Source organism: Gossypium hirsutum, chromosome A05, assembly GCF_007990345.1.
Source record: "Gossypium hirsutum isolate 1008001.06 chromosome A05, Gossypium_hirsutum_v2.1, whole genome shotgun sequence".
In the NCBI taxonomy this organism is placed as follows: Eukaryota; Viridiplantae; Streptophyta; class Magnoliopsida; order Malvales; family Malvaceae; genus Gossypium; species Gossypium hirsutum.
This window is the reverse complement of record NC_053428.1, coordinates 20,232,264-20,246,304: the sequence shown is the minus strand read 5'-3', so window position 1 is coordinate 20,246,304 and position 14,041 is coordinate 20,232,264. Positions and strand designations below refer to the sequence as shown.

Genomic DNA, 14,041 nt, shown 5'->3' with positions numbered 1-14,041 from the left:
AGTATTATCACACCAGCGACAGTACTAATCATTGGCTACTGACGTACGAAAGTTGCCTTTGAAAGGTGTAGCCAACATTGAGGACTTTAATCTCCTTCCTAAAAGTTTCTGGCTTGAATAATTCCTCAATAATTGTTTACTAATTCTCGTGGATGGCGACAGCCGTACAGGTGCTGCTTGAAGGGAAGAATTACTGTTGCATAAGTAGGTCCACTCTCACGTGTTGAAGTTTCAAATGGAAAAGTAATACGACGACTTAGGCAAAAAAACAAAACAAGTTTAGAAAAGTACATTTGCTCACTATTTCAAACCCTATGGGTTTCCTTGAAGTTGGGATTATTTTCTATTAGGAAATAACATATTGTTAAGAAATGGCTTAAAATTGGTAGTGGATTGTTGTTGTTGGTAGTGGGTTGTTGGTGGTAGTGGATTAGTGGATGGTTGTTGGTGTCCATTTTCAACCACAAATCTTTGCCAAAGTTTTGGACAATTATGTCCTTGAACTCTCTTATAAATAGAGAGGTTCATTAGCCATATTGATCATCCCAAACCAAGAGAGAGCAAAGCTTGTTCTTTGAAAGCTAGGATTTTAGCTTTCGGGTTTTCTATAGGGGTTGAGAGTTGTGAGGTTCTCGGGTTGTGTCTTGAGTGTAAAACACTTGTAATCTTCATCTTGTTATAGTGAAATTTCTTTTCGCCTCTGCCCGTGGACGTAGGCATTAAAGCCGAACCACGTAAATCCTTGTGTTCACTTTATTTTTTGTTCCGGTCAATTTACTTGTAGTCATATCGGAGTTCTCGAATCGACCCTTTCAGCAACAAATTGGTACCAGAGCGTAGTTGAAGGAGTGATAATATTTTCTGAATTGCCCTGTGACTGCAGCTTTGTCTGATCTTTCACATCAGGAAGAAAATATTATCATTCATTCAAAGGTTCCAAATTATGGCTACAAGTGTTTCATCGACTAAGTATGATGTCGAGAAATTTACCGGGAAAAATAGTTTCAGTTTATGGCGCATCAAGATGCGGGCAGTGCTGGTTCAACAAGGATTGCTAAAAGCATTGTCTGGTAAAGATAAATTACCAAGCACGCTTTCGGAAGAGCAAAAGGATGACATGCTAGAAAGAGCACATAGTGCTATTCTGCTATGTCTAGGAGATGAAGTGCTACGAGAAGTAGCGGATGAGAAAACCGCGTCCGGTTTGTGGCTCCGGTTAGAGAGCAAGTACATGACGAAGTCATTGACGAACCGGCTCTACCTCAAGCAAAGACTCTATGCCCTGAAGATGGAGGAAGGTACACCTGTTTCCCAGCACCTGGATAAATTCAATTCCATTATCATGGATTTGAATAATATCGATAACAAAATCGATGATGAGGACCAAGCAATAATTGTTTTGTGTTCTTTGCCTCCCTCGTATGAGAATTTTGTTGATACAATGATGTACGGTCGTGATGACCTGACTCTAGAGGAGGTGAAAAATGCCTTAAGTTCCAGTGAGTTGAGGAAGAAAATCACTGGTAAGGTGGTCGAAAACAATGAAGGCGAAGGCTTGGTTGCTCGAGGAAGATCCAAGGCAAAGGGTGGAAGTTCAAGTAAAAGCCATCCTAGATCGCAGTCCAAGAAGAGAATACAGTGCTACTACTGTAAGAAGTACGGGCACATGAAGGTAGATTGTCCGAAAAGGAAGGAGAAATCAGAATCACAGGAGCAACAAAATGATCGTGCGAATGTAGCTGATGCAGATTCTTCAAGTGATGCCGAGATCGTTCTTGCAGTATCCGACTCTTACGCTGGTGGGAGATGGATTCTTGATACGGGAGCTACATTTCATATAAGTACTTCGAAAGATGCATTCTCAACATACGAGAAGCATTCTGGTTCAGTACTAATGGGAAATGACCACGCATGTCAAGTCATGGGGATTGGCACAGTTCGTATAAAGATGTTTGACGGTATTGTTAGAACTCTAACTGATGTTCGGCACATTCCAGAAATGAAGAAAAATTTGATCTCTTTGAGTACGTTGGACAAGAAAGGCTTTCGGTACTCTGCTGAAGGTGGAGTTCTCAAGGTATTCTCGGGTGCTTTGACTGTGATACGTGGTAATTTGGAGCGGGGCCTTTACTTCCTCGATGGTTCCTCGGTTACAGGTGTTGCGGGAGTGTCATCATCAGATGATATAGATTCTGACACCATGAAGTTATGGCATATGCGGCTCGGGCATATGAGCGAGAGAGGCTTATCGGTGCTAAGCAAACGAGGATTATTGTCTGGGCAGTGTACAGGAAAGTTGAATTTCTGTGAGCACTGCGTCTTCGGTAAGCAGACTCGGGTAAAGTTCAGCACTGGGATTCACAAGACAAAAGGCACAGTGGATTACTTCCATTCTGACCTTTGGGGGCCTTCTCCGACAATTTCTAAAGGTGGTTACAGATATCTGCTTACCTTTATCGATGATTACTCGAGAAAGGTTTGGGTGTATTTTCTGAAGAGCAAGTATGAGGTTCTCATCAACTTCAAGCAATTTAAAGCTTTGATCGAAAATCAAACAGGAAAGAAGATCAAGCGATTCCGGACGGATAATGGCTTGGAGTTTTGCTCAGGTGAATTCAATGAGTTCTGCAAAAATGAAGGAATAGTGAGACACCGCACTGTTCGTCGAACACCACAACAAAATGGAGTTGCAGAACGCATGAATAGAACTCTCTTGGAGCGAGCTCGTTGCATGCGATCAAATGCTGGGCTCGGTGAAGAATTTTGGGCTGAAGCTGTTAATACTGCTTGTTATTTGGTTAACAGATCTCCGTCAACAGCTATTGAGCTGAAGACTCCTGAGGAAGTATGGTCTGGTTCTCCTGCTGATTACTCTGGTTTAAGAGTGTTTGGCTGCCCTGCGTATGCTCATGTAAATGAGGGAAAACTCAAACCGAGGGCGAAGAAATGCATATTTCTTGGATACGGCCAAGGGGTGAAAGGATACAGGTTGTGGTGTCCTGATCCGGTTTCGTCCAAGTTCATCATCAGCAGAGATGTGACTTTTGATGAGTCATCCATGCTTCGATCCACCACAAATTCCCGGGAAAAGGAGGAGTCAGATAGAATGGGAGATCACGGTGTTGAGAAGCAGGTGGAGTGTCAGGTGGACGCTCCAATTCCTACGGAAGGTACTTCAGTCCAGGATGATCAAGTTGAGGTGCAAGATTCCGATGAAGATGAGTCACCTCAAGAAAAACCATATAGCATTGCCACTGAAAGAACGAAGAGACAAATCAAACCAAATCCGCGTTACGCTAATCTGGTGTCTTTCGCGCTCAGTGTGGCGGAGTCCATTGGTATAGAACCTTCCAGTTATAATGAGGCTGTCACGTGTGATGAGTCGGCACAGTGGGCAATTGCTATGAGTGAGGAGATAGAATCTCTTCACAAGAACCATACTTGGGAGTTGGTTAAGCCGCCAAGTAACCAGAAGATAGTTGGTTGCAAATGGGTCTTCAAGAAAAAGGAAGGCATCCTAGGGGTTGAAGCAACTAGATTCAAGGCACGATTGGTTGCTAAAGGCTTCACTCAGAAAGAGGGGATTGACTACAATGAAGTTTTCTCCCCAGTCGTAAAGCATTCTTCCATTCGTGTATTACTTGCCATGGTGGCCAAGTCTGATCTAGAACTTGAGCAGCTTGACGTAAAAACGGCGTTCTTGCATGGTGAGCTCGAGGAAACAATCTACATGCGTCAACCAGAGGGTTTTACAGTTCCTGGTAAAGAAGACCATGTCTGTCTATTAAAGAAGTCTTTATATGGATTGAAACAATCCCCAAGGCAGTGGTACAAGCGGTTTGATAGCTTCATGATTCAGCATGGTTACACAAGATGTGACTATGATGCTTGTGTCTATCATCGGAAGCTCTCAGATGGTTCGCACATTTATTTGTTGCTGTATGTTGATGACATGTTAATTGCTTCCAAAAACATGTCGGAAATCAACAAGTTAAAGTCGCAGTTGAGTGGTGAGTTCGAGATGAAGGATCTGGGTGCTGCCAAGAAAATTTTGGGCATGGATATTCACAGAGATCGCAAGGCGGGCAAGCTTCGTGTGTCGCAGAAGAACTACATTGAAAAGGTTCTTCAACGCTTCGGCATGGATAAAGCGAAAACTGTGAGTACTCCGTTGGCACCACATTTCAAACTCTCTGCAGAGTTGTCACCACAATCTGATGAAGAAAAGCAGCAAATGTCTCACATTCCATACTCGAGTGCAGTTGGAAGCGTGATGTATGCAATGGTTTGCACTCGTCCAGACATTTCACATGCAGTTAGTGTGGTCAGCAGATACATGAGTTGTCCTGGCAAGGAACACTGGCAGGCCGTGAAATGGATTCTCAGGTACTTGAGAGGTTCTGCAGATTTATGCTTGGTATATGATCAGAGTGACTGCACTAGCAGTGTCACGGGCTATGTGGACTCTGATTATGCTGGAGATCTGGACAAAAGAAGATCTCTGACGGGTTATGTTTTCACTTATTCTGGAGGAGCCATTAGTTGGAAAGCTGTGTTACAGTCTACCGTAGCCTTATCTACGACTGAGGCGGAATATATGGCGTTAGCAGAAGCAGTGAAAGAAGCATTGTGGATGAAAGGTCTAGTAAGCAGTTTGGGTTTACAACAGGATTTCACTGTTGTATTTTGCGATAGCCAGAGTGCCATACATCTGACTAAAAATCAGATGTTTCATGAACGGACCAAACACATTGATGTCAGATATCATTTTGTTCGGGAACATGTTACGCAAGGTGACATTGTTATCAGCAAGGTTGCTACCGAAAAGAATCCTGCAGATATGTTAACTAAGGTGATCCCTGCATATAAGTTCAAGCATTGCTTGGACTTGATAGGTATTCGGGATTGATTAGCGCCAGAGAGGCGTTTGGAAGAGGTGATCCAGTTCGAGGAATTCACTATGATGTTCAGCTTGGTAAATTTCAAGCCAAGGTGGAGATTTGTTAAGAAATGGCTTAAAATTGGTAGTGGATTGTTGTTGTTGGTAGTGGGTTGTTGGTGGTAGTGGATTAGTGGATGGTTGTTGGTGTCCATTTTCAACCACAAATCTTTGCCAAAGTTTTGGACAATTATGTCCTTGAACTCTCTTATAAATAGAGAGGTTCATTAGCCATATTGATCATCCCAAACCAAGAGAGAGCAAAGCTTGTTCTTTGAAAGCTAGGATTTTAGCTTTCGGGTTTTCTATAGGGGTTGAGAGTTGTGAGGTTCTCGGGTTGTGTCTTGAGTGTAAAACACTTGTAATCTTCATCTTGTTATAGTGAAATTTCTTTTCGCCTCTGCCCGTGGACGTAGGCATTAAAGCCGAACCACGTAAATCCTTGTGTTCACTTTATTTTTCGTTCCGGTCAATTTACTTGTAGTCATATCGGAGTTCTCGAATCGACCCTTTCCGCAACACATATATTGTATTTCGGTCGACCAAGCTTGGCCGATCTATCCAGGAAACTGCAAGCCGTTTTCGCTTTGCAGGAAGACTAATGGCATCGTTGAATGATTCAATTTAGCATGCATGAGAGAGAGAGAGAGAGAGAGAGAGAGAGAGAGAGAAGTAGTGCTGCCTTCAACTGTATAAATACCCATGACATGCCTTCCTCCAGAGAGCATCAAACATACTAATTAACCAGTAAAGCTTTTAGACATCTGATTCTACTAGTTCTCTTGCTCAAACCCCGAATACATTCGATCTCAGTCATCATAATGGGAAGTATCCCACACGACAATTTTGCAGTTGCAAGCCCAAAATCTCCCCTTCAAGCTCCCAGCTACGGGAACTTAATCACTGTTCTCAGCGTTGATGGAGGTGGAATTAGGGGGCTTATCCCCGGAACTATTCTTGCCTTTTTAGAGTCTCAGCTTCAGGTTGCTACAAATTTGTTTTCATTCATTATTGGACACATTTTTACCATTTTGTATGTTAATATATATGCATTTTAATTTTGCTATTTACAGAAGCTGGATGGTGAAGAAGCAAGACTGGCAGACTATTTTGATGTCATAACTGGGACTAGTACGGGTGGCCTCGTCACTGCCATGCTGACAACCCCAGATCCCAATAACGGAAATCGCCCCCTTTTCGCTGCCAAAGATATCAACGATTTCTATCTTGAACACTGCCCAAAAATCTTCCCCCAAGATTGGTAATTAACTGATGATCAGTTGTAGACTTGTAGATGAGAATAAAACCGAAGCAAAAATCTTACTAACAAATATCATATAAATGATATATTATGAATACGACGAGTCTGACATGATATCTCCTTTTTGTTATATATAACAGCACCCCATTTGCCCCAGCTACAAATTTGGTGAAATCACTAACTGGTCCCAAGTATGATGGTCAATATCTGCACAAGATTGTCAGAGAGACGTTGGGAGAAACCCGATTGCAGCAAACACTGACAAATGTTGTCATCCCCACGTTTGACATCAAACAACTCCAGCCAAAAATCTTCTCCTCCTATGAGGTTTTATTACTCTGCAACAAATACCCTATTATTACATATTTAAATTATAATCTCCTCCTTTGCCTTGGTCTTTTTGCCCTAACATAAATGTAATTTTGTAGGTAAAGAACAACCCTTGCAAAAATGCTTTCCTCTCCGATATATGCATAGGAACGTCTGCCGCGCCAACTTATCTTCCAGCCCACCAGTTTGAGACCAAGGATTCCACTGGCAAAGTTCAAGAATTCCATCTTATTGATGGTGGAGTTGCTGCTAATAATCCCGTATGTATTTATATCTATCTAAAATGATGGAATTGATGTCGCAAGTAATTCACAGAAACCTTAATCTTCATATATATGTTGTTCATTTGGGTTAATTCCTGCAGACCTTAATAGCCATCAATGAAGTGAGCAAAGAGATCACACGCGGGAGCCCTGATTTCTTCCCTATAAAGCCAAACGACTATGCTCGCTTCCAAGTTTTATCCTTGGGTACCGGTTCCCAGAAATGTGAAGAGAAGTACCCTTCTCACATGGCCGCAAAATGGGGTCTCTTGGGATGGTTGACCTGCGAACACTCCACTCCGCTGATTGATGTCTTCATGCAAGCGAGCAGTGATATGGTGGACTTTCACAATGCTACTGTTTTCAAAGCACTTAAATCTGAAAATAGTTATCTCCGTATTCAGGTATATGATCTATATATTGAAGAGACAGAGAAATCAAGATTCATTCTTTTATTAGGAAATGTAGCTGCTAAGTCATATATAACATAAAAGAAACCTAGCATATACATATGTGATCTAATTCAAGCCAAAAACAATTTGCAGGATGATACATTGAGTGGGACAGTGGCATCTGTGGATATCGCTACAAAAGAAAACTTGGAGAATCTTGTAAAAATTGGGGAAAATCTGCTGAAAAAACCAGTTTCCAGGGTGAACTTGGAGAATGGTAAATTTGAGCCTTCTAATCAGGGTACAAATGAGGAGGCGCTCATGAGGTATATAAATATATATATAGTTAATCCAACATGTATCATATTCTTTGAGTTCCACCTTATGTTATTAGTCTACTATATATCCATATATGGTGCTAATTCGGATTATTTTTGGCTTGCAGATTAGCTCAAGTGCTATCTAAGGAAAAACGGCTTCGTGACATGACATCACCACTTGGAAACCACCAGCTTGCAGGGCATAGAACAACTGATCCATCTTCTTAATTTCTTGGGAATTTCAGAAATTTAATTTAATTAGCTGTTAACTACCCCTGATTAGGCTTGATTTATTTTATTATTTTATTTCAGAAATTCATATATATGTAGCATGTTATGCCTTCTTTTCTTAGAAAAAAAATTAGTGTGCGTGGCTGATGGTGTATTAATTACAGTAGTCAATTTGTAATGGATTATTTCTTTCTTTTTTTTAATTTATCATACTGTATTCCTTACAAATTTGTACATATTGTCATTAATTTCCTAACATTGTATTCAATTTGCCACAAATAATTCATGTCTGAAATCAAGTTAGAAGAATTCAATTTCTGAATAACTTCCTTCTCATTCTCCTAAAAATTAAAAATAATTAAATAAATCAAACAAATCAAACCCCTATAAACTATAAGTAACCTCCCCATGATAAATTAAAGTCAACCCGACTAAAAGTTGGCAAACGTATTTATATCAAAAGGTTAAAGCTTTAAGGATAGTTATTATACTTACCACATTCAAAAAACTTTTTAGGGGTTTAAAATTAAATTATAATTTTTTTAACTGTTAAATTATAATTTTGTTATATGTTAATTTATGATTTTATATTTTTGGAGGAATTTAATATGAATTTTTTTTTATTTGTGAGTCAAAGTGTAATTTTATACTAAATATTAATTTATAATTTTATTATGTATATGGGTAGAATAGTACTTTTTTTTTTAATTTTTGAGCGGCCAAGGTCTATGCTCATGTATTCGCGCTTGATTTAGTTCTTTTATTTTTATTTCTTCAAAAAATGGCCCTTTTATTTTTCAAATTACACGTTATCAGCCTTTTTGTTAATTTTTTTGGTTAACTCTACTAAAAATTAGGTATGATTACAACTTTAACTTCTTAACTTTTACAATTTTTATCAATTCAGCTACTATTTACTTATTTTTTGCTTTAATTATAAAAAAATTTAAATTTTAAATTTTTTTTAAATGTTTATAGAAATATTATAAATATTTCCCAAATTTTATAATTTGGTTTTCGAAGATCCAATTCCAAAGAAACATGGGATTTTAAAACTGATACTGTAGCATCTAAGGATACAGTAACAAAAAATAGATATTAATGAAGCTACAATTATAAGAAATATGGATTATTATTTGGTATTGGAAAATTTTAACTCCACAAAAAAGTTTGAGGAATTGACATACGTTTTATTTATTTCTGTTCTAATTTTTTAAGGGAGATAAATCTTTAGTTTAATATACAATTTTATATATTTTGATTTTATGCATTTCTTAAACTATTAATACAATCACTGATATAACATCATTTTATGTTTATATATTACATATACAAATAATTATATTTATCCGATATAAAAAAAATTAATGTATTTATTTTTTTAGATGCGTAATGGAATCATAATTAAAGTTATATATATTTTTTCGACTCACAATTAAAATTTCATATATATGGTTAAAACAAATCAAAATTTATGTATCAAATTGCCCACCAAATCAAAATTCTTTATAATATTAAAATTTATTTTCTTTTTAAATAGATTAAAAATTTTCAATAATTTTAAGATAAATATTACATCCATAATTAAATATATTATTAGAAACTTGCACGGTTTTACTTTCACAACTTAGCTGCTGCTCTTAGTTTAATTTTGATTGGTCTCATATTATCAGCAAATTTGTGATGGTTTGATAGGCAGATTGACGTCTGAAAGTTAAAAGTCATCCTCGATGACTTCTTATCCGTATTTTCTTTTAAAAATTTAACCCTAAGATTTCATATTCCACACAAGTAATGAAATAAGAGAAAAACTTGCAATTTGTGATTGTGATATTTGAAGGGTTTAGAAATTGTGTAACCTACTAGTCTACTTTTAATTTGTTATATGTTACGAATGGAAGGTAAGATAAGTGATTGAATTAGGATTATTGTAACGTTGTTAAAAGTTTCAAACCACGCCTCGATAAATAACCCTTTGCATGCCCCACAGTATGATGACTTATAGCTGTACCAGTTGTTCATATCCTTTCTCATTCTCACAAACCTTAATAACAAGTTTCTTATCTTCCTCCATGGAAGGAATTCCTAAACATATTATTACAAAATTCAACTTCTTCACAGATAGCCCGAGATCACCTCTTCAACCTCCCACATATGGGAATTTGATTACTCTTCTTAGCATTGATGGAGGGGGTATCAGAGGGCTTATTCCTGGAACTCTACTTGCTTTTTTAGAGTCTCAGCTTCAGGTAGCTAACCTATCACTTGCTTTTTTTATTTCTTGCTTACTATAGCTGGGAATGGGATTCATGCATATATATAATCTCTCATTAATCCTTCCCTGGTTAAGGTTAGATTGGAGCTTTTATCATCCATATATGTTGCTTTTTTCTTATGAATTTTGGGTTTTTGGCTATATACAGAAGCTGGACGGTGAGCAAGCGAGATTGGCTGATTATTTTGATATTATTTCTGGGACGAGCACTGGTGGCCTCGTCACTGCCATGCTAACTACCCCAGATCCCAAAAAGAGAATCGCCCTCTTTTTGCTGCCAAAGATATCAATGAGTTCTACCTTGAACACTGCCCTAAAATCTTTCCCCAAGATAGGTAAATCATTATTTTGTAAATCTCTTCAAGATGAATATAATTAATAAAAATAATTTCTGAAGTAATTATTAAGATGATTTGTCTTGTTACTTCACAGTTCTCCTTTTGCACCAGCTGCAAATGTGGTCAAATCACTAATGGGACCAAAATATGACGGTAAATATCTTCATGATATTGTGAGGGAAAAGCTGGGAGAAACTAAATTGCACCAGACCCTGACTAACGTTGTGATCCCAACTTTTGACATCAAGCAACTCCAGCCAAGAATATTCTCCACCTATGAGGTTCACTATAATATTTACTACTTGTAATGGAATAGAAACAAATGCAAGAAAAAGTTTCATTTTTGTATAATACATTTTTTAGTGTTGTCTGGAATTTATTATTAAATTTCCATCGTGTAGGTAAAAAGCCATCCTTGCACCGATGCTTTACTGTCGGATATTTGCATTGCAACTTCAGCAGCTCCTACTTACCTTCCTGCCCATCATTTTCAAACCCAAGATTCCACTGGCAAAACAAAAGAATTCAACCTTATCGATGGAGGGGTTGCTGCTAATAACCCGGTATATTTATTTCACTTTAACATGATGAGATTTACGTTATTCGAATTACTGGTGACAATCTGAATTTTGTTGCTCTTTCAGACTTTAGTGGCTATGAACGAAGTGACTAAAGAAATACTTCGAGGGAATCCCGAATTTTTTCCAATAAAGCCCACTGACTACGCTCGGTTCCTGGTTGTATCTTTGGGGACTGGTTCACCCAAATCAGAAGGGAAGTACCATGCTAATATGACAGCTAAATGGGGAGTTTTGGGATGGTTGACCAGTGAGCACTCTACTCCTTTGGTGGATATTTTCATGCAAGCAAGCAGTGACATGGTCGACTTTCATATTGCCACCGTTTTTCAAGCCCTTCAATCTGAAAACAGTTATCTCCGAATTCAGGTTTAGATTTGTTGTTCAAATCTTACTTGGTGAACAGCTAGCATAAATCATCTATATATATATATGACCCAAAGCTCAAAATTATGCAGGATGATACACTCTCTCAGCAAATATCATCTGTGGATATTGCTACCAAGGAAAACCTTGAGAACCTTGTGAAAGTCGGAGAAGAATTGCTAAAAAAGCCTGTTTCCAGAGTGAATTTGGAGAATGGTCAATTCGAACCAGCTGGCAAGATAACCAATGGAGAGGCTCTCATCAGGTACTATACAACTTAACATTTTGACTGTTTCTTACATGTAATTATATTATTGCCTTAACACACAAATACAGTCATCTATATATTGCCTTATTTCTGCTTCATTAATCTACAGATTAGCAGCAGTTCTTTCCAAGGAGAAGCAGCTTCGTGACATGAGATCACCCCTTGGAAAACTTGCGATGAAGAAAAATGAAGAATGCGCTCACGTTAATAATACTACCACATAATCTATTTAGTTAATTTTGAAAGATTATAGGTCTTAAATGCAAAGTCATGAAGGATTGCTCGTGGCAATAATAACTGTTTATGTTGACCGGTAGACGTTAATCCATCTACATAAGCCAAATTAAGCTTTATATGTTTTTATCTAGTAATTCATCATGGCATTTTATCGAATTTGGTGTCAACTACCGAAAACCACTTGGCTTTGTTTTCTGTCTTCGTTTTTTAGTAAATATAAAATATTGTTTTCTTTTTTTCACGTTACAAATGAATGAAGGAGATGATAATTATAACTTTATTTTTGGATATTAATAACAGGCTTTACTGTATTAATCAGAAATTTTATGCTTGTTGGAAAATATAAAAATATTATTTAACATATGTTTCAAATTTACTAACAGGGAGTGAAAATATTTTGAGTTTATCAACTTTGATGGTACTATTTTTCATCTTAATTTAACTTGATTTTTTTTTAATTTTAATTAAGTGAAATGAAATTCAAGTTCAATCAAGTTAAATTAAAAAAAATTAAACATATTAAAATAAAAAATATTGAATCTGTCAAACTAAAATCTTATTAAAATATAATTAATTTCATGTTAGAGTTTATAAATTTGTAACCCTATATACATTTAAAATAAGAGAAAATAAGATGCTTTAATATGATAAGCTGGATGTGATAATTTATTTAGGTCCTCAAAATTATTATTTTAGATTTTTTTTTAAAAATTGAACATTTTTATATATTCTTTTGATTTTTTATAATTCTTAATTTTTTAAATTTATATAATATTGTTAAAATATATGAAAATTTGGATTTTTTATAACTATTTTGAAATTTGGAAAATTATTTTTGAATTCTTTTGTAATTTTTTGTTGAAAATGATCAATTTGCTCATTTCTAAAATTTACAAAGACCAAATGGGGCATTTACAATAATTTGGGTTATTCAAGTTATTTGAATTGTAAAATATTTCGAAAAGCTAAAACTTATTTGAGTTTACTCGAAAAAATTGAATAATTCAAAATTAAATTATTTTTTTGATTTTTTAAGTCAAAAAGTTTTATTCACCCTTAATTGTATGTTCATTATCTAGATGGAAAAAATCATGTAACAAATATATTTATAACAAAATAATATTAAAAATAAATAAAATTTTAATTAAAATAATGAATTTGAGATATTAAAATTTTAATGTTTTAAATTTAAATCTCAATAAATATTTCATTAATTTAAAATAATAAAAATATACTCACATTAATGTTTTTATTTTATAAGAATATTAGATGAACACAATCACTCCTTTATATATATATATATTAAACGTGTCAATTCAACTGATGTAATCTTCTAGCTTAGAATAAAAGTGTTTTTTGCAGAGAGGCAACACATGAACCGACTTCCTACTTATCATTAATAGTAATATTTAGAACGTTGAATTTGTGTTTTCCACACATATATATATATACATAATTAATATTGTTGTGCTTATAATAGATGACAGTATTTTTTTCCGAAAGTATGACAATATTTTATTTTTTTTGGTGAAAAAACATAAATAAACTTACAACTTAAAAACTCTTAAGAGACTCTAAAAGCTTTATCTTGGTGGATAGTCATCACCATCATATTAGGAGGTCCTTCAAATATCTGGAGGGAAGTCTGCCAAGAAAGACCAATCTTTGCCAGTTGATCTGCAATTAAATTACACTCTCTAGGAACATACTTAATTTCCCACTAACCCTCAGAGTGTAAAAGTCTTTTAATTCTTCTGAGCAAGGTAATACCGGAGTCCATTATTTCTTCCATGGATAAGGCCCTGACCACTTCAAGATTATTCGTCTAAATCTTAACTCTCTTGTATCCCTTATTTAACAAAATGAGAATTCTATCAAGAATACCCCAAAGTTCTGCATCCAGAGGTGAGCATCTGCCCAAGTAATGCGTGAAGCCCAAAATCCAATTGCCAACCCTATTACAAACCACGCCACCTGCTGAGGCATTGCCGAAGGCTCTAGCCACTGCTCCATCAGAAAATAAATGCACCCAATTATCTGCAGAGTGATGGTCAATCTCCAAAGAGGGTAAAATTGCCTTAGTTCCAATTAGAAAAGGCTTAAAATGTTGAGCCCAACTGAGAGAGAATTTGATAACATCATAAGCAGTCCAATTAATGTTTTGGAAGATGAATAGATTCCTGTTCTTCCAAATTCTCCAAGCGATTACCCCAAATAAGCACGACCAAGTAATTCATTTATCC

The 14,041-nt window shown here is 36.2% G+C and overlaps 1 protein-coding gene and 1 pseudogene across 1 annotated transcript; both read left to right on the top strand.

The window, feature by feature from the left end:
* Positions 1 to 5,760: 5,760 nt before the first annotated feature.
* On the top strand, positions 5,761 to 7,733 carry LOC107958102 (patatin-like protein 2; annotated as a pseudogene).
* A 2,035-nt stretch (positions 7,734 to 9,768) lies between these two features.
* LOC107958101 (patatin-like protein 2) lies at positions 9,769 to 11,993 on the top strand. Its single transcript, NM_001327670.1, is given in 8 exon segments — positions 9,769 to 9,985; positions 10,160 to 10,264; positions 10,267 to 10,346; positions 10,444 to 10,630; positions 10,751 to 10,912; positions 10,994 to 11,296; positions 11,386 to 11,558; positions 11,671 to 11,993. Coding segments are annotated over 8 exon segments (1,302 nt in total). The 5' UTR covers positions 9,769 to 9,808; the 3' UTR covers positions 11,786 to 11,993.
* Positions 11,994 to 14,041: the final 2,048 nt, after the last annotated feature.